Source organism: Opisthorchis viverrini (genome assembly GCF_000715545.1).
Source record: "Opisthorchis viverrini unplaced genomic scaffold opera_v5_124, whole genome shotgun sequence".
Classification (NCBI taxonomy): domain Eukaryota; kingdom Metazoa; phylum Platyhelminthes; class Trematoda; order Opisthorchiida; family Opisthorchiidae; genus Opisthorchis; species Opisthorchis viverrini.
Window position 1 is genome coordinate 305,787 of NW_008751781.1, and position 21,988 is coordinate 327,774.

Consider the following 21,988-nt stretch of genomic DNA (forward strand, 5'->3'; position numbering starts at 1 on the left):
AGCAGTTGGAAAATCAGACTACGATTAACCTCACATTTATTTGCATTTATATCTGGTATGCACGAACCGGCAATGAATTCGTCTTTGAGTACTTGGTGGACTCATCACTCCGATGAAACATTTGATTGATTTTGCCGCGGGTTCGTTTCGCCTCATTTTGTGGGGCTCAAGAAGCACTACCCAACTGACGCAGGTTAATAATCCCTTTTTGTAAACGCAACTGAGGAACTCTAGAATGTCTCAGCCGGGGTTTCCCCCTCATATGGTGACCGGTAAAACGATATCTCATACATTCTACCCTTTAGTAGTGAAATTTCATCCGTAGTCGAGTGTTTTGAGATGGCTATCCTGAGAGTTCATGGTAAATGCTGCAGACATCTAGTAGTATTTGTTGGGACAACACGGGAAAAATAACACCCTCGATAGATGAACTGATCACATTGCATAAGTTGCGCTGACTTGACCACTTGCTGCGTATGCCAGTCGACCGACTTCCTCGAAGGGCTCTTTCCGCACAACCACGTGAAGGGTGGAAGAGAGCCAGAGGTAGTCGAACAATGACTTGGCAGCGAAGTATAAAAGCCCTTACCAGCGTTGGTCGTTGTCGTCTCTCTGGATGGCGTCCCCAAGACGGGCCAAATCAATGGTTCGAGACATTGTCGGATATGGCCCAGTCGCGTTCTAAATGGCGCTCGTGCACCCAAGCTATTGCCTCCAATGCATAGCTCCCTTCCCAACCCCTTCCCACTTAACAGTCCACCTACAGTGCTGTGTTTAAGCACTAATTTATCAGCTCCCACCTCCAATGCGCAGCTATCCACCTCCTCGAATCATCGATGAACGAAACTGTGGCAGCTACAACCACTACGACAAATACGCGGTTATTGCAGTTGACAATGATGATGATAATAACACGGTGATACGGTGTAGTGTTCGTCAGCCACCCGCATCTCGGCCACTGTGAAGTGCTAATTTTTTCCGTGTAACTAAGGTTGAATAAGAAAATCTAAATGATACAGTTTATCTCCCAGGTTTGACCCTAATTAGAAACCCAAAAAAAGACAATTATTTGGACGGTCCTTCTTGAGGCTCATCAAGTAGGCCTAGTCCCCTGCTTTCCAATCGTCTTAGTTCATAGCTGATCACTGAGCTAAGCGTATTTTGTGACAAAATTTTATTTGAAAATTCACCCTATCCATCATCCTTATTACCGTTTCTCGGTACCGCCACCACTAAGTGTTTCGCCGAACTCTGTTGGGTACATCTTTGAAGCCAGTTTTGGTACAGTTAAAGGGTCACCATCCGGTTGAAGGGACTAGCGACTGTGTATGTACAATCACATGTAATGACTTCTCCAAGGTTCACATCGGACTGACAGCCAGTGAACTACGCGCCAGAATTGGCGAGCATAAGGAATGTGGACGAATATCGGGCGTTGATCAAAGACTCGAAGATTGCGGTACATGAGTTAAACACAAGACAGATCTGGAAAATTTGGAACTTTTAGGACGGCGACTATGATGGTTGCCAAGCTCCCCACTATGCACAGAATCGAGGACATAGAACTGATGAGTGTATAGAGTGTTGGCATGTGATGGCGTGTGGTTGTCACTACTGATGGAATTACTAACAAAATGGTTAGAAAGCGTAACCGGATCAAACGTAATCCCTCTCCCTTACACCAGTATTGTACCGCTAGCTCATCCACACAGACGGACAACAATTATAGACGACGTTCCAGGAGGATGTTCACGAAAGTTAGCCTGATAAACTAGACCACATCCAACTTCATGCAAGTTTCCGCATAGCCAATCGGTCTTTAGACTTACTGACCCACCCTAACGAACGAAATCTTTCAGACAACACCTAGCAGTGATTTAGCTCGATAGTAGGAAGAGATCTTGCTGTTTGATTCCCTTCTGTATTAAATCTCAACCAATCTCATAACCTGGTCAGTTGGCTGGGGGAAGCTTTTGTGTCAAAAGCCAAACGACCTCGACAAATGCTCTCATTTGCCCACGAATTTGGTTTTGACAGGATGTATATGTTGGTCGTCTATGTTGGTCCGCTTCAACTGAATGTGCTGCATCAGACCGCCTCATGTTTCATTTGATACGATATTCTAGTTATCACGATACGTTGATGTATAGATGTAATACAATACTCATGAGCGGGTTGTTGGAGAGTTCTCAGTGACCCTATGAGCAGTGTGTTAAATCTACTGATTGTTTCCGGTCAGGAAGATTTCCAAATGTGTATCTCCTCTGATTATTACACAAACGGTTTAAAGTAACGATTAACCGGAGTAGATGACATCCCGTGTTTCCTGCTGGGGAATTTACTCAGTCGCTTTTGAACCGAAATCCAACTGTTGCTCGGTCCTTGAAGGAAATATCGTGGGAAACGCCCATTATCATGCTGACTGTGGCTTTGTGACCGTTCCATGCTCCCGGGAAAAGTCTCTAGGGTTAGGATTACCCGGTCCATATTCTGGACTTATTGTAGGCATGAAGTACTAGCTGGAATGTTGTGGTTCACGGTCTAGGTTGATAAAAAACCGTAATGTGCTCGTTTAGCTGCGCAACCGAAACTGAATGGTGTACACATCAATTAGGCTAGACCATTGCTACTTGTTTGTGATGCCTATTGTTCAGTCCTAGTGAAGCGCATCTTTGGAACGAAGTCGTGCATTACCACCGCCGCTAATGTGTCTTGCTTGTGTATACCCCGTCCGAACACAGATGCACACATACACAAACCTTATTGTCTATTTACAGGTGGATTGGAACAGACGCATTCTGGGCTTACTGCCGTACGTGCGTATGAACTACCAGTCGTCGTATGTCGAGTCGGACACGAAAAAATACGACCAGGTGTGTGTGTGTATACTGCTAAGTTCGACCACCCAAATACATTTGATCTTTGTCGCTTGGCATGTAAACCACTCTTGTTTATCCAGTTTGGTTTTCCACAAAAATTGTTCATTCATATGGTAAATTTTTGAAATTAGCTGAGCGAACTCACACAAAACAGAAAGGACGAGGGATTGGCTGTCATGTGGTGGCAAATTCGCCCGTCTAGGGATCTAGGAATCTAACTCCAATCCACATTTCTTCTGAAAGTATGAGGAGATTGGGTAATTCCCGGTTAAAATTCTGTCCTGTAAGGCGAGCAAACCTGTGCTGATGGAAAGCTGTTTCATTCGAATTGGGAATCATCAAGAATGTACATCTCACGAAAATGAAAGAGTTTACAACTCGCGATCTACGGGTCCGTGGTTCAACACTTAACCGTTTGCCCCCGAGCGGCCACAGAACGTGAGCACCCGTTGATTGACTGGCTCCTCGAGTGACGACTTCTGAGAAGGAAGTGTCACACATCTAGTGAGATTATCCTTCCTCTGAGCTGCTTATTGGTTCATGTTATTGTGAGGAGACTCGCTACTATTCAATAGAGTTTTTTCTCCTATCAGTGAAGCCAATCTATGCTAAAGAGCCAAGAAGCACTGTACAGCCGTTTGGTCCTTGTTGGGAATCATCAAAAAGAGCATCTTGCGAAACTCAGAGAGTTTCCAACCCAGGATCTTCCGACCTACGGTTGAACACGCTCAGCTACGAGCGGTTTAACAGCACTGTGACTAACTCTCTCTCTCTTAGCGTAATGTCACTTGAATTGTTGCCAGGTGAGGAATGTTACTTGTACGCCGAAATCATGGTTTTCTGTTTAGTTGCGTAGAAGAGTACACACTGTTCAAATGTTGTGTGTTGCGTCACACAACAAGGTTTCTGTTGCTTCTGTATTGCGGTCACCTTTGATTATTCAGCTTTCCTATTCCCTCCCGTCTAGATGGCTTTTCGTTATCTGTCGTGGATACTGTTTCCCATGCTTGCCGTCTACTGCGGTTATTCGTTAGTCTACCAAGAACATCGTGGTTGGTACTCGTGGGTGCTGTCCATGCTCTACGGATTTTTACTGACTTTTGGTAAGCGTGCAGTTTAGAACCTGTTCAGTATTTACTCTCCGCTTTCCGCAAAGCTTCGTTCCCCGAGGTCGAGCCAGTTTTTTTTGGAGAGTCCGTTCGTTATTTACTGCCTGTTGTTCGACACCCCGCTCCGCTCGAAAATCTCGATTTTCATATAGTTTCACCGCGAGAATCATCTCATTCGTTTTCTTTTGCATTATCGGGTCGCGTACTCTTTGATGCTCACAGCAGCTCGAGATTTGACTTGTGAACACCTGAGCGAATCCACCTCTGGGATTCCATCGCTCCAGATGACCTGGCAGTATGTGAATTCACATGGCGCTCTCGGGTTGCACGGCACTAAAAGCATATCACAACGGAACAGTCTGTTTGGGGGTGTCTGGGTTTCGTTTTGTGTCCCTTTCCTGCTGGCTTTAGTGTGTTTAGTGGACTCGTCAGATTCGTCCCCTTATTGGTATGTTCATAACCCCGTACGAATGTGCAGTTCAGTTCATGTTTGTACATTGACTGGGATACTGTCAGGTGCCCACACCTAGACAGGAGGACGATTAGTGTCCCCATTCAAAGCCTTTGGCTAAAAAGCCCGATCGCAGGCAGTGATGTTTTGCTGGAAATGCAAGTACATTACCATTTTTACAGAACGCGTCACCACACAGGTTCCAGCCCCCAAGATAGAGGATCAGGAGACTGTTTGTGAAACCTCTAGCCGTTTCCCAACCTTGTATGGGAGACTCTGCGAGTGTCATGCAGACACCCTGCAGTATAGCTCAATAGGTCGCCGAGGTACATAAACCATCAAACCACAGTAAGATGCAGTCTCTAAGTGACAGTACGAATGTGTACACGAAATGTCTCTAAAATATGTGACCACGACCCACTGTTTACAATGTAACCATGACTAGCGACAGCGCGTTCAGACTGAGTTCGAGATAACGCAGTGGTGAAGTTATTGACCGGAGGGCCCCTGGTTCGAACGCAACCTCAGCGCATCGACTGCTCCTTCTAGGATTTCGCAATCTGGGAGTTTCTTGGTCCTCGTGCTTTCGTTGGTTGATATAGCACCTACGCACCGAAAGAGTGTTACAGTTGAGCGATTATTTATTAATGTTTCTACTATTACCCTTATTGTTATTACCATATACCTTCACCCAGTAAACAGCAGTCTGTAGGGCGAACATCATTGATACCAGAGGAAATTGTTTGCTCCTTGGAGCGGTTCTTTCTTCAGGGTCTGGAAATTTGGTTCTCCTTAGCGCACGGAAACAACAGGTCGGAGCTGTAGGGGTAGAAGGCGATGCAGAGCCGGCAACAAGTTAAAAGCCAATGGCTGTCTGAGTCCGATTCAGGGACCGCCGACCAATCGTCTCACTATTCCATGGTGTACAACTGAAATTCAGTAGAAGCCATCTAGTCAACAAGATTCATTTGTTTCAGTCAGCAATACAGATAAACAATCGCAGCACTGCAAACACAAGCTAACAACAAACCAAATCAGGCGAATTTGAATAGCCAAGGTGGCGTTCGGAACAGCGTTTAGGACAATCGTTCATACATTAGTAAAAACACTAATTTGCCTAATAAAATAAGAGTTCCTAGGAACGAACCGAAGCTTTTCCTTGATCGATTTATGTTTTCACAATAGGGAATAGCTCATTTTCCTCTTGGAGCTACTCGCGTGTCCTTTAGGAGAACCTTCATAATTGGGGGCTTTTTTCGAGGTGTTTTTCTCCGTTCGCTTATACATGTTCCTTTATATTCCACCTTGCTCCTTTACAGGGTTCATCATGATGACACCACAGTTGTTCATCAACTATAAACTCAAATCGGTCGCCCATCTACCCTGGCGCATGTTAACCTACAAAGCTTTGAACACGTTTATTGATGATTTGTTTGCATTTGTGATTCGAATGCCTACGCTCTATCGAATCGGATGTTTACGTGATGGTGAGTCGTGTTCTCGTTTGTTTTCGCTCTATTTGTTTATATGTGTTTTAATGACCGGCGCGCCTCATCGTTACCTTTATTTATTTTTGTCTGAAATTGATTTGTTTCTGCCCAAAGCACTTAAACGTCAGATTTTTCCCCAAGTAGCATCACCTCGGCTTCGTTGCACGTGGAGTTTGAACTTGAATAAGACCACACTCCGTCCCTTTTGTTTATCACAGTGCCATGTGAGGTGAGCTCCGATCGCTTGTCTATTACCGAACACTTTTATGCGATCATAACAAATGCCTTTGGAGAATTTGAAGCGTAAGCGTCGTAGGGGAATCAAATCGGATACCTTGTTCTACGGACGACCTACCCTATACGATTCTGTGGCATACTTTGAAGAACCCAAGTTGACATTTCAGCGTACTGACTGTCTCATTAATTAACTGACTATTGGGTTATCGGCATTCTTTTTCAAGCACGATTGTTGCGAGCTTCAATTTATAGATCCTCCAACACGTCATTGGAGATCAGCTTCATGGGTGTGCTGCATTCGAGGAGATGAGTACAAAAAAGGCAAATACTTACTCAGACGGCGTTAAGTTGAGTCATTAGCTGATGTGACTAATATCTAAAGTAGTAAGCCAGACTCGACCTCACCTACACAAATCAACAAAAACTGTGGAGAGGAATCTCGAGAAAAACCTTTACATGAAGCAAATAAGATAAATAGTAACTGTTCAGCTGCTACACGCTTTCGGCATCTAGCTGCCAAGCCACCCGAAGGAGACAGGATAGCTGGGATATTGCCACGTTGTCCAATCCTAGGCCGAAGCAATCCAGATCCAGAGGTTGGGTTTGAAACATGGACCTCGTGGTCAGTTAGTTCGCGCCTGAACTATTTTGTGAAGTGAACTGAAAAATCCAGGACCTAGTCCCATCCCGAATTCATCCTAATTTCCCTTAGCCTGTCGACCGTAACATTTATTCCCGGACACCTAACGCCAATGAAACCTGTTAGTAGAAAGAGTTTCACTCCTCTTCTGCCTTAAAACTCAGCCATGCTTGCAACACAGCTACTTGATCTGTTGAAGTGTTGGTGTCAAAAGCAAAACGAAGCTGACCAATAAATCCACAGGGCTCGAGATAGCTCAGCGGTTAAGGCGAGAACTTGCTGACAGGAAAGTCTGTAGTTCGGACCCGCATCTTGACTGCTCTGGGCATCCTAACAGTTTGTATAATCGTGTGCATCCTTCAAATGGCATGGCAGGTTGGAGTCAAAGGAGTGCTAGAGTTGAACGGTTATTATCTTTGTCCATTATTATTATATTTTTACTATTTGTCTGCAGATTGGTTTTCTGACCTATTCTGGAACTCTTGTTCATCATATTCTTCAGCCGGGTTTGCAGTGCATATAACCCCCCATCGTTCACCTGGCTGATACTTGATATATATATATTGAATGGAGAAACTGCACTGGGTGTATGGATTTCGACTGAGGAAACGCCGTTTTAAATTCGCGGTGAAGCGCCACTGGTGTTCTATACAATACGTTTTTGGTCATGGACACCGACAGTAGTGAGTTCGATCGTCAGGTTAGTGACACCCCGCCCACTAGGTCTGCGTTACAACCGCGCACGCAGTGCAGTACTGCGTTCCTGTGAGAAATTAGATTTTCAAAAGGTTAAAAACACCCAGAAAGAACCTGTACTCTCAACAACACTGTCTCCGCATCAACCGGTTGTTGGCCCGTAAATCCTTTTCAGATGCCATTTACTAGTAATCGTTCTAACGTCGTGCGCTCATAATGAATGTTCTAAATTGGACGAGGCCGATCATGCACCCCGTGTATCACAAACAGAATGTAGATGGGCACTCTACACGCGCTCCTTCGAGGAGGGTAGTATTATTGTCCACTTTACCAACGTGTTTGCTAACTCGGATTTGAGTAGCAAGACTAGAGTTCAGGCTAATAAAACGTCGACTGAAGCCTGGCTTACTTCGCGTGCCCCCATTCTAAAGTAGTGTTTGTGGAGTGCTCAAGGTTAGTGGTCTGGGTGTATGATTTCGACTGAGGAAACGCCGTTTTAAATTCGCGGTGAAGCGCCACTGGTGTTCTATACAATACGTTTTTGGTCATGGACACCGACAGTAGTGAGTTCGATCGTCAGGTTAGTGACACCCCGCCCACTAGGTCTGCGTTACAACCGCGCACGCAGTGCAGTACTGCGTTCCTGTGAGAAATTAGATTTTCAAAAGGTTAAAAACACCCAGAAAGAACCTGTACTCTCAACAACACTGTCTCCGCATCAACCGGTTGTTGGCCCGTAAATCCTTTTCAGATGCCATCTACTAGTAATCGTTCTAGCGTCGTGCGCTCATAATGAATGTTCTAAATTGGACGAGGCCGATCATGCACCCCGTGTATCACAAACAGAATGTAGATGGGCACTCTACACGCGCTCCTTCGAGGAGGGTAGTATTATTGTCCACTTTACCAACGTGTTTGCTAACTCGGATTTGAGTAGCAAGACTAGAGTTCAGGCTAATAAAACGTCGACTGAAGCCTGGCTTACTTCGCGTGCCCCCATTCTAAAGTAGTGTTTGTGGAGTGCTCAAGGTTAGTGGTGGCGTGAACGATGTGATGGGTAATTCAAGACCGGGATTTAACCAGCATTTTTGCAGTCGGACAATATGGGGCTTATGTTTGCCTGTTGTTGAACACTACCTATATTGTCCATCTATTTATCCGGAGATGGTTTTCTCGGCCTTAGTCTACAGCTTGCCAGGGTCCGATACGTTTTTCGAACGAAATATTCCGATTCAGCAAATCTAGTTTGGCATAACGGACAACAGTCCCGCTTTTTCGTTTTGTTGTGGTTACTGGTTTTCTTCTTCAGTTCACTCGACCGGACCGCTTCTCTTTCTTTCGTTGCTGTCCTTGCTTGACTGCCTGTTCGATTCGCTCTTGTCAGTTTCCGCTCTGTGTTGTTTGTTCCATCTTTAAAATTTTAGTTATGCACAAACAACTGTTTGTCTGTTGTCTCCTCGGTACTGCGAACAGTCGGACGTTCGCGGAGACTGTCGCAGTCTGCTGCATTGGGTCAGGTAATTAATTGCTAGCTTGGTCCTGTTCGAAAACGGATGAGTCGTTGGCTTATTCACCGGAATCCTTCAATTCCATATGTTGAGGAAGACGTTTGTTGTTTTATGCGCGCACTTTAGTCGTTTAGACTGTTTGGCCTTGTTTCTCTGGGTTGCGTCTTTCTTTTTTCTTCCTTGAATTCTTATAAACTTTTGGATCTCCAACCTCATAGTATCTGCCCTATTGTTTCGACCAGCTTCTCACTGAGGATGACCAGCTTCGTAGCTATCTCGTTTCACACCCTTTTTGCGTATGACTGCCTGCCACCCGAAGGAAATACGAGGGCTGAAATACTGTCAGATTGTCCAAGCCTTGACAGGGGTAGTCTAGATGCCTGGATTGGGTGCGGATCATGGGCCTTCCAGTTTGTAGGTCCCCGCCTTAGCCACTGAGCTATGCCAACAAAAAGTCGCCCAGACCACCCCAAACCAATCGCCATAAATTGATGGCGATCACTGATGTAAAAGTGTTTTACTGTGTTAATCATCCTATGGGTCGTACAGTTTCGTTTCTTGTGGTCGTTATTACGGGAGCCTACCACCTTTACAAGTTCCATACAGTTTGTCCGAACACCTTGGCTTGTGAGTCGTACCGATGGATCTCAATTTTCGGGGTCTTTTCTATCTATTTCTTCCCTATTGGTATGGTTCTGTGAAGTCCCTTTAGGGTCAACATGGTCTCAGTTCCTTTGTTTCTGACACATCCTTTCGTTTCCTGCTCATATTCCACTTACAGATGTGATATTTTTCATCTACCTCTACCAACGCTGGATCTATCCGATGGATCCTAATCGAATCAATGAATTTGGTGTGAGCAAACAGATGCTTGACAAGACAGAAGGCATCGCAACTCCTGAGTCGAATGGCCAATTGCTTCTCGAAGATCAGGCATCCATTGAAACTTCCCGTCCGGCTGCCGCTGCTACTGCCGAACCGGAAACCTCAGGTACCCGGCAGAGACGTAGAAACATGCCAACAACACAGGAGAACTGATCGGTTGACGGGACATTGTTCGAATAGCTATGTTGTACATGCTCCTCCTCCTGTTTGACCCTTACCTAGCTGTTTTTCTTTCCATTTTGAGACAAACATCCTTCCAACTACTCCCTACTTATTCTTACGTTTCCCACTCTGCTACTGGTTGATTCCTCATTGCTTGTCTAAACTACGTTACGAATCACAAATCGTCGTAGTTTTGACATCCCATTGTATGTCCCTTTTTTGCGCAACACTCTCTTCTTGATGTTCACATCTGGATTGCCAAAGATGGAAATTGTGCATACAGTGTTTCTCTTTACAGATTTGCCTATGGGCGGTCAGAAACGGGTTGGTTACAGAGCAGGTGGGGCCTTTAGTCCTTATTGGGGCTTATTGACTGGGTGTCATCATTCGTTATCAGCAGCAGCATACTTGTTGTAGGGTGGCTATAGCTGTTACATTTACCGTTGCCACTGATATGGCGATGTAGGTCTAGGTAGCCGGGCGTTTGAGGCGTTAGCTGATATAACTGCTACATCACTAGACTTTCCATTGGAGAAATCGAGAGGGGAGCTATGCACTGAATGCACGAGCTCGGATGCGTGCACACCATTCGGGAAGACGGAAATGAGCACCTCAGCTGAGTTTGCTAGGAAAGGCTTTCATACCTCGCTGCCAAGTCATTGTTTGACCATCCCCGACTCGTTTCCGCCCTTCGCTTGGCTGTGCAGGACAGACTGTCCGTGGAATTCGGGCGGCCGGTATACGGAGCACATGACCAAGCCAGCCCAACCCTTGGAGTGTGATCAGTCCATCTATCGTTGGCGGTTTATTTCAGCATTACTGATCTGGCCTTCCCATCAGACTCCAGCAATGGTCCGAACATACTGATGACCAAAAGCACTAAGTGCTTTAAGGTTCTCAGCGCGCACCGGCCAGATTTTCGACCCACATAACAATATGGAGCTCACCGCAGCATTGTAGACTCGATTCTTGATAGATCGGTTGATGTCACACCCACGCCACAGATGATGCCGGTACAGAAAAGCTCCTCTGGCCTTCCGGATCCGGATGAAAATGCCTTCAGCTGGACCACCAGGACTGATACAACTGCCGCGGTAGACAAATTTGTCCACCGCCCACCATTTCTTTCGGCTGGTACTCGTAATCAGTAGCCCGACTACAGCTTTTTGTGTAGGATTTCCCTCAAAAGCGGTCAGTGATTTGGGGGCCTGATCGATAAAGTCTAATATTCAAAGTAATCACTGTGAATCCTTCATCTATGGTTAAATGAACGACATACTGAATGAAGTCTAAAACAGAAGCCTCAAAGTCTCCGTTTCTTGTTAGTCAGCGGTCACTCCTGGGTGTGGGTAACGATATCATCATCAACGACAGCACAGCACTGATACTTCTTTGCTGTCCATTGTTTGCACATGGTGCTGTCGTACATTCTCCAGTGGATTCAGAACAGTGTTTTAGTGAGTTTCGTTACCAGTTAGTGTGGCTGCCTGTGAGGCATTTCTAACAGCATGCTATATAAAGGCAAAAAAATCGTTCAGCTGCAACACCCTTTCGGCGCCCAGATGCTACGCCGCCCGAAGGGATTGCGAGGGCTGGGATACCGCCAGGTTGTCTACGCCTGAGAGATTTTGAGATAACTATCCCTACCTTTACCGCAAACCCCAAGCTTCATTCCGGTCCAATCGATGACCACGCGACCTGTTGACATGTTTATTATTCATCTAAGTGGATCGGTGCGGAAACAATACAGGTGAAGGAAATGAACTGTGCACACCAAACTTATCCTGGATTCAGTCGAGTGGAAAAGGTTCAGAAGAGCTTGATAAACAATCGGTAGTTTTTATTTGGGCAACGTTTCGCTTTTGACACAAAAGCCAAGTGAGCAGGTCACCCAATTGGCCAGGTTATAAGGCGGACGGGGATCCAATCACTAAGCCCTCTTCAGATTATCATACTAGCACCGGACACGGGACACAAAATAGATTTAGAAAATGTTGAGGTTTTGAGCGAAGGACTACGGTCCACCTCACAGACTGATCGCTGAGGCAGTAGAAATCACCAAGCGTCCCAGTGTTAACAGAATAGAAGGTGTGGAACTGGCAAGCGCGTGGAGAGCGGTGGGAACCAATCAGCTGACACGTGTTGGTGTGCGGTCATCAGAAGGAAGAAGTTGTCATCTCTGAATTCCACTTGACCTCACCCCCCCCCCTCAAACTAAATTGCCGGAGCACTCACGAGCCCACAAAGATCAGGGAAAATCTACCTGTGGCAACCTGAAGTGGAAGATTAACGAATCAAACCCGATCAGAAATAATTCGAAACCCCCCAATCCACCCAAGCAAGATTTTGACAACTCCACTGACCGACAGGAGCCGTTAATTGACACTCAACACTGATCTAGCGTGATAGTCTGAGGAGGACTGACCTACTGATTGGTTCCCCGTCCGCCTTATAACCTGGGCAATTTGGTGACCTACTCACTTGGTCTGCTGAAGCTTTTGTGTCAAAAGCGAAGCGTTGCCCAACTAAAAACTACCGATTGTTTATCGTGCTCTTCTGAGACGTTATCCTGGATTCTTTCAGACACGACTCGGTTTGGGAATCTGTGACGACACCCAACGTGGCACTTCATCTTTGGACAGGTGGTATTGTAGACGAAATAACTGATTTGGCCGGTGCACCACTGGTTAGTGATGTCTCGAACAGTATGACTGAGACACCCATGCAAAGTGCAACAACTGGTAGCTAATGACACGCGGTACCGTGCTGAGCTGCGAACAACTCTAGGTAATCGTACATAGAAAATGATTTCCAAAATTGGAAATCTCACTCAGAGGGTTGCCAAAAACAGCCCACTACCGGTTTCGCCCTCCTTGAAGCTCACCAGACGCGCGCGGTACCCGATTTCCCGTCAAATTTGTTTTTATATACTTGGGTACCAAATGGTACGCAGTTGGTGAAATGCACTCATTTGTAACTTAGCATGGTGTCGGCGGGAGGTTCAACTGAATCTCAAGTGAATCTCCTGAGTTTGATACCATTTGTGCAACACATTCAGTTGAAGAATATCATAACCGAGACTCGGCTGGAATCCAGTAGCCTGTCGCAGACATCAAGTTAAGCTGCAAATGGATGTATCAATTTTTCAACTTCTTACAACAGAGGTTAGCTACGGTAGCTAAGTTCCGGTTGGGTGGATTGATGTGTTATCCCCGAATTGCATGAAATGCCATTTAGCAGCACTCATTTCAGCATAGACATTTTAGGTTCTGGTACGATTCTAGTACACAATTTTTTCCGTCGCATCATCACACTGACGCCATCTTACTTGACCAGCGACCTCGGTCGATTTCAGTGAATCCGACACTTTGAGACCTTCGCATTGCATGACGGAAATTCAAGGTTACTCGACCTGAATTATGAGTTGTGATTTTTGTGGCTGTCGCTACCACCCCAAATATATTTATGCTTTTTGCATTGAAGCCACTCGTTTCGTTTTATTGGATATTAATGCCTAGATGGTGAAGTTAGAAATTAGGACTGAAATGTCTTTTTCTTTCGATGAAACTGATCAGCTCGAGGGATCCATCTTCTTCGAGGATTCCCGATGTATCTTGCAAGAACAAACTACAATCGATGGGGGAATAAACACTGAATACTGCTCTGAACACTGTCGGCTCAAATCCATCCCCTCACTTTCATTTGCTCCCATTTGACCACTGATGATGTATCACTGTCTCAACATTTACGCTTCTTGGAACCGGTGCATTCCGTCCTCTAATTAGAAGTCCTTGGATACACCAGTGAACCGTGAACTGTCGTTCCTACCAAGTCTGTAAGTGGACTATGGTCAAACAAACACAGGCATTGGTCGTTTACGGAGTGGAACACACGTAACGGCTTTTCTCCTAAAAATTAGACTAACCTGGTATTCTTATATCGAACACCGCTGTTTGTCAAGTGAGAATCTGTCTAGACTTGAGTGCTCTGACATTATCTTATCACACAGGGATAAAGCGAACCGGTAAAGGCGGTCACGTGCCACACCATCCACCACGTGATTACACCGGCCTGAAGCACTATATACTGTATACGGCCGAGTGGGTAGATGAATTCCTGCTACCCTCTTGTAGCAATGCAGCATGATCCCTCCTCTGCGTGTTCATTGACCACCTAGATGCCATGTCACCCTCAGGAAGCACTAGAGCTGAGATAATTCTAGGCTGCCTAAACCCACGCGGGGGCCGTCGAAATACAGAGGCTGAGGTCGAAGCATGGAACTTCGAGCTATTTCCAGCACATTAACCAGCTCGGAACTTGTCCCTGAATTTCCATATTGAAGGTCCGAAATTCTAGTTCGTCTGCTTCGAGCGTTTGCATAACCTCCCGAAGGGGCTTTTTTACTGTCCCAGGCCCACTTCAAATGTATGAGCTATATTTTGGAGTTTTCTTCACACACCTATTTTTTTCAATTGTATTCGGTTCGAGAAAATAGCTCCGTGTATCAGTTACTGTGTTTCAAATCGTCCGTCAATCTTACAACCCCTTTGTTTCACGCATAACTTTTGGAATGCATCTTAGGCGCTTGGTAGACACTAGTAGATGAAATCTTGTAACCAGTAGAAATGATTCATATCATTAGCTCCGTATACGTGGGAGCCTGTCTATTCGGGTCTACTAACCACAACCATACGGCACAAACTACGTGTTGTACGTACTCAGCCGCTCAATTATATCAGTTGTCGTCAACGCAACAGATCCATTTTCGAAGCAGTCCCTTTGCTTCACATGTTGTTTACCAATTGAAATGCGGTTGTAGTGAAACTGACATTGACTGAACACGTAGGAGCTTACGTGTCTCAGGTCATCTGCCTCGAGTCAGGTGACCAATCGATCGACCGAAAGCCGGCGTCGTCGATCGCCAAACGCATTCTATTCACAGGACTCAGAGTTACCCGTAATGTACAGCGCTCGACAATTCGACCGAGCAGTGTCACCTCGAGCTTGTTAGCTTTCAATGAGGCCATGTTGATTAATCGATACTGACCCAGATTTTACACAAAAGACGTTGGCAAATTAGCTGAAACATAAAGCGCTGTTTTCTGGCCGACGGAAATTGCTGTGCGTTAGGATCCACATTCAAAGTCTCCGCGTTGTTGAGTGGCGGCAATCATTTTGACAAACTTCTCTTCTGTTTTAGATAATTTCACCCAAAATTTCGGGGCAAAATGGGACATTTGCGAGTTTTCATTTAGTTGTCTCCAAGGGAAATACTATTCAGCTTCAAAACTGGTCCCGGTGTCCTATGGGACCGTTTTATGCACCGTGTCACCCCATGTACAGTAAGGGCAGTTAGGCACAGACCCTGAGTTTCCGCCAAACTTGACAGTAGCTTCCATCAATAAAATACGTTGTAGTATCTCGAGTATCGTATAAAGTGAGAGGTGAGGTGGTCTTTGTGCGGCACACTCAGTTAAAGACTATCACGAGCGAGAAATCCAACTGGAATTTGGTCGAACCAAGTCAGTGTACAAATGAACGTATTTCGCTGACAACTAGTCTTGTCTTGAAAGAACCAGCTGGACGATGTCTCGGCTTTGGCGAGAGATTCAGCTGGGATTCAGTTGAGTCTCCCATTGCATTCCGTCTGCAATTACCTTCGTTATCTCTCAGTCAATCATTTATAAAATGACGTTCACTCATTCAATCACAGTCGCAGTTTAAAGAGGACAGAGTATATTCATAAATATTTGATTTTCTTTATTGAGAATTATTTCTCTCAGTGAGATCAGTCTATTCTGAAGAGTCGATGAGCAGAGCACAGCTCTGTTTTATCCTTACTGAGCATCATCGACAGCGGTCATCCCATGAATTTCCAGTAGGGAGTTTCGAACGCGCGACGTTTCGATCAGTGGTCTCACACTTAGCCATTCGACCCCCAGCGGCTGAACGGCAGTGATTATTTCTATAAAGGAAACTACTCACAAGGTTGCTGAAAATTCTTCGACAGCCCACGACCGGTTTCGTCCTTCCTGAGGCTCATCAGGGAGGCGCAGTCCGTGAGTTTCCGTCAACCTTATGTTCTACTTGAACCCAACTTGGACTGTTTTTGAGAATACCATAAACGAGTTAGTCGTGTGAGGAGATTTGGGATTTTTGTGGAAACTTTGTCCTGTAAATGAAGCCAATCTATGCTGAAAAGCCGAGAAGCACCGTGCAGCTGTTTCATCCTTATTGGGAATCATCAGCAGTGCGCATCTCACGAAACTCCGAAGAGTCTCGAACCCGCGACCTCCCGGCTAGTAGTTTGAACACTTAACGGTTCGTGGCCGAACGGTTCATTAGCGAGAGATTCAGTTGAGTCTTTCGTGAAAGCCAAATTGATTTGCAGTGCGATTAGTTCTCACTTAGACACGATATAGCCCCGCTCATCTTTCAGTGACGGGAACCGTGTTATGTGGTCACGTTTTGATTGAATAGCTCCTCGAATTCTCAGATGGAATTTTCACTCATCTTGCGAAACCACTCTTCTTCTGGACCTTTTTATAGTTGGTCGTCGTGCGAGATTTTATAATTTTCAACTGAGGTTTCTGCCATACTCAGCTGGGTTCCAGATGAGTCTCTCGAAAGAACCAAATTAGTTTACAAATAAGTCTATATTCGCTAATGTCGGGCAATTTGGTTTCAAATAGAACACAAGGTTGACGGAAACCCAGGGACTGCGCCTACCTGATGAGCCCCAAGAAGGGCGAAACCGGTCGTGGGCTGTCGATGGATTTTCAGCAACCTTATGAGTAGTACATTACAAATATACATGTGTCGCGATATTTCAAATATCGTAGCGACTGAAACATTGAGGCGGCCGGTGCAGCACATTCATTTGCCTGAGAACATCATAAACAAGAGGCTCAAATGGGCCCCAGGTAAGTCTCTCGAAAGAACCAAAGTAGTTTGCAAATGAGTGTATATTCACCATTGAAAACCCTTCTGTGATCTCGTGGTTCCGAATGAAGATGATGAAGGAGTAAATGAGTGGACCTTACCAACAACTGCAGGTATGACTGTCACGAAATCAACCCCCGCCGTACCGGGCAACCAGAACCACTCGACTTCAATGAAATGAATGAGCCATCGCCTCCTATGCACGACCGTCATTCCCTTACTTTCCTTATCCTCGGTGAACGTGGCTGTAGAAGCTGGAATCATTGCATTTCGGTGCACGGTTTGTGAGCTGGAAAAATGAAAATGAATTGTATTTGATCTAAAGCAGTAGCGTGGAAACAGTCCAGATGCCTGCAAGCGTAGTACAGTTGATTCAGATAACGTCCGAACCAACTGGTACCCTTTGTTGATAGTTCTTTTCCAACTAGTGCATAATTTTATGCAATTTATCTGTTTGGGATGTGCCTCCATACTGGAGAGAAATGACTAAGTCGTCAATTGCACTGAACAACTGCAAGCCTAAACTAAACTAATTTATTTTATCTTTTACTTGACTTTTTGTTATTTAGACCCGTTTGGGTATTACGAATGACAACGTCATTCAGCTACAATCGGCGAAAGCCTGGGATGTTTTAGGATCACATAGTTAAGTGCATGACATTTTTCAGTTTTGGCCCACCGCTGTCCGGTAATATTTTTTGCAAATAGGCTAGAAGTTATACAAGGATTCACTGTTCCCATAATCAGTTCCATCAAGAAGAGATTGGACCCGCGGTGTGGCGGTTTGTATATTTCTATAATCTATCGGACCATACTGGAAAGCGTATGTGTAACACACTGATACAGGCCTCTCGTCTCAAGGTCAATGGTTAGAGGTACGGCTAAGAGTCTCCCGGTCCTCCATATTAGGAGTTGAACCATATGCGGCGGCTTTCACTTTAAAATATAAGCTATTCTGAGTGTCTTAAGCCAACCATTCCTACCTTGCTGTCAGGTTTTTGACCCAAAGGCTCTGCTCAAAGACCCGAATCGTCCCTCTGTTTGCTCACCCGGGTAGTGTCGCAACCCACGTACAATCAAGACGCTTACATAACTAGTTAATGGGCTTCAGCTGGAAAAATTCAAGACTAGCCAGAAAACCCAATCCCGTGTAACATCATACCAGCTGATGCTTCAGATAAGGAAAAAGTGAATTACTACTGATAAAGTTGCTGAAAACTGTTCGACAGCCCACAATCAGTTTCATGCTTCTGGTGGCTCGCCAGGTAGGCACCAGTCCAGGGTTTCCATCGAACTTAAACTCTACTTGAACCCAAATTGCACGATATTCGACAAGTACACTCATCTGCACAGTAATTTGGTTTTCACGAGGGATTTAACTGAATTACGACTGAATTTCTCGTCTTGAGTTTTCAGCAAACCTGAGTGGCTTGCTACGCCCATTCACTGCATTTCAATACCTTGAATATCGTACCAACTAAAATGTGAGTTCGCCTTTGTGGAGCACATTGAGTCGTGGTCTATCACGAACGACAGAATCAGCTGAGATTTAGTTGAGATTTAGTCTTCCGTGGGAACCAAACTGGCAAGTAAAATGAGCATATTTATCTAAATAGCGACAAGATTTATGCCCTGATTTTCTACAGGCACGGTGTCCACACTTCAGAGAGCCTGTCCTTATAGAAACACTTTCTCTATTGGCGGATCTGCAGTACATTTGAATGAACAAATCATCAAAAACGATGGAGTGAGCTGCGTTGCAGATGGGCCTGTCGTCAAAACCAAAACGGTACAGAACTGAGTGTGGTTCGCTAATTTCATATAATTTGGATTCAGGTAGAACATAAGGTTGACTCGGAGACTGTGCCTACCTGATGAGCCCAAAGAAAATAGAAACCGATCGTGGGTTGTCGAAGAGTCTGCACGAGGTACGGCTAAGAGTCTTCCGGTCCTCCATATTAGGAGTTGAACCATTTGCGGCGGCTTTCACCTTAAAATATAAGCTATTCTGAGTGTCTTAAGCCAACCATTCCTACCTTGCTGTCAGGTTTTTGACCCAAAGGCTCTGCTCAACGACCCGAATCGTCCCTCTGTTTGCCCACCCGGGTATTGTCGCAACTCACGTACAATCAAGACGCTTACATAACTAGTTAATGGGCTTCAGCTGGAAAAATTCAAGACTAGCCAGAAAACCCAATCCCGTGTAACATCATACCAGCTGATGCTTCAGATAAGGAAAAAGTGAATTACTACTGATAAAGTTGCTGAAAACTGTTCGACAGCCCACAATCAGTTTCATGCTTCTGGTGGCTCGCCAGGTAGGCACCAGTCCAGGGTTTCCATCGAACTTAAACTCTACTTGAACCCAAATTGCACGATATTCGACAAGTACACTCATCTGCACAGTAATTTGGTTTTCACGAGGGATTTAACTGAATTACGACTGAATTTCTCGTCTTGAGTTTTCAGCAAACCTGAGTGGCTTGCTACGCCCATTCACTGCATTTCAATACCTTGAATATATTACTAACTAAAATGTTAGTTCGCCTTTGTGGAGCACATTGAGTTGTAGCCTATCACAAACGACAGATTCAGCTGAGATTTAGTTGAGATTTAGTCTTCCGTGGAAACCAAACTGGCAAGTAAAATGAGCATATTTATCTAAATAGCGACAAGATTTATGCCCTGATTTTCTACAGGCACGGTGTCCACACTTCAGAAAGCCTGTCCTTATAGAAACACTTTCTCTATTGGCGGATCTGCAGTACATTTGAATGAACAAATCATCAAAAACGATGGAGTGAGCTGCGTTGCAGATGGGCCTGTCGTCAAAACCAAAACGGTACAGAACTGAGTGTGGTTCGCTAATTTCATATAATTTGGATTCAGGTAGAACATAAGGTTGACTCGGCGACTGTGCCTACCTGATGAGCCCAAAGAAAATTGAAACCGATCGTGGGTTGTCGAAGAGTCTGCACGTCTGTACACTGGAAGGACATTGTACGGCTAGGGCAAATGCAGTATTCAGTATCAGAACAGAAGTTGTCCAAAAACATCGAACGAAGGCTATAAAGTGTGATATGCAAACGGCCAGTGAGATTATACGCTCTTTGTTATTGAATTCAAAACTATCAAATGTTGAACATGACATCAGTTATCACCTATTGAATCTATGGTTGAGCTTCAGATGATTCGGCCGAAGTCTTGGGTTTCCGCTTAACTCATTTCTAAGTCGGCTGAAGTTCCTCGCCCAAGTTCTCCAACTCGTACATGGCGTATCTATTCATTACATCGACAATACTGAGGAGTGTTGAACGGTCTTTATCCCCCACACACTAACGATGGATTGAAGTCGGACTGCAGCAATCGTACATGGCGTAACTATTCATTACATCCACAATACTGAGGAGTCTTGAACGGTCTTTAAGCCCCACACGCTAACGATGGATTGAAGTCGGACTGCAGCAGGTAAGACGGCCTAACAATGAGATGTGATGCAAGAAAACCAGTGATCTCATTAATCCTGGAATTGTGGGCCCAGATGGTGTTATTTGTCCCGTTCGATTCTCCAGAAGAAACGGAAGGTGTTGAATAATTACCCTGATCTGGGGACTGACTGTGAATCCTCCCACCGTAAAAATTACATCCAGAATTCTGAAAGATCCTCTCTAGTTTGTGACTTCGGCTAAGGTGATTTCTTCTCGTGCCTTGACGATAGATCATCATCATCATCATCATCATCATCCTCATCATCATCATCATCATCATCATCCTCATCATCATCATCATCATCATCATCCTCATCATCATCATCATCATCATCATCCTCATCATCATCATCATCATCATCATTGACAGCATGACACGAGTGTTCAACACCGATGCTTCACTGCCGTAACTTGACGATAGAAGGGCAAGACAATTAAAACCACCCAGTTCGCACCATTTCCTCAAGAAGCATTCGCCGTATTGTACGTGAATTCTAGGCGGTCATTTTGCGTTTCAACCGTGACGGAGCTGGCAGCATGTGATGTTCACATCTGACCCCCAACGGCAAATCACCGTGCTATACCCCTAGGGGCTGACCAAGCCGTTTATTCACGAGAGCACAATATGCATCATGATTAGTACTTGCGTTTTAAGAATGCCTTCGCTACTTCAAATTGTAACCGGTTAAATTGTTCTCTGATTGTGGTCAGTGCCACAAACTAACGGTTTCTGCCACAAACCAATCTCTTTCTCCAACGTACGTTGCGGATTGAGCGTGGTAAGGTTTTGCAGAGCGGTTCTGCTTCAAACCGGCTTCAATATCCAATTTGGAATTCAATAAATGTGATTAAAAATACGCGACCAAAGCCGGTTTGCTTCAACCGGCAAGCCCTTCCCTACTGGCTTCATCGGCTAAATATGCACCAAGTTCCACACCTAAACGAATTCACCATAAGGGATATCGTCATATTTCCGAATAGGAGCACACGTCAGGTGACCTGTAAGTCGACAAGACGTCAAGATTGATATTTTTCCCCATAATAAACTAAAATGTAGTCACTTGAGTGCAACGGAGCATTAATGAAAGACTCCTGTACGTGTGTGCACGTGTGTGTGTGTGTGTGTGTGCACGTCCGACGCTAAACTGCAAGTGAATCGTATGTCAATTTCCGAAATAGCCCCCTAGTGTTCTTGTGTGTTGCGCTCCATGCCATCCCGTTGTGCATGCTTGCTTGTACCCATTTACTTAGGTCTTAAACTCAGAAATTCAATCCTGTGCTCACGTAGAGTCTGCAGTGCAACTGTGCATAACTGTTCTCATGTTTACCTGCTTCATGAAAGTGCGAAATCCGTACAGACGGGATTTTCAGAAGATTGACACGACTGGATGTGTAAGTAGTGCAATGGTATAAACGTTCCCCATTCTTCTTACGCACCCCAAATAAAGAGACTCAGATTTGAAGAGTGTCTAGCCATGAATCAAGATTCATGTGCAGTTGT

At 45.0% G+C, this 21,988-nt stretch overlaps 1 protein-coding gene across 1 annotated transcript in view; it reads left to right on the forward strand.

The window, feature by feature from the left end:
* Positions 1-11,208, forward strand: part of T265_06173 (hypothetical protein) — a gene marked incomplete at both ends in the record, with an annotated part of 28,175 nt that extends 16,967 nt beyond the window's left edge. Inside the window, 5 exons of the mRNA XM_009171374.1 lie at positions 2,778-2,873; positions 3,847-3,982; positions 5,759-5,926; positions 9,792-10,001; positions 11,018-11,208. Of these exons, the coding sequence (XP_009169638.1) occupies positions 2,778-2,873; positions 3,847-3,982; positions 5,759-5,926; positions 9,792-10,001; positions 11,018-11,208 (801 nt within the window). The remainder of the gene's footprint in view (positions 1-2,777; positions 2,874-3,846; positions 3,983-5,758; positions 5,927-9,791; positions 10,002-11,017) is intronic.
* Positions 11,209-21,988: the final 10,780 nt, after the last annotated feature.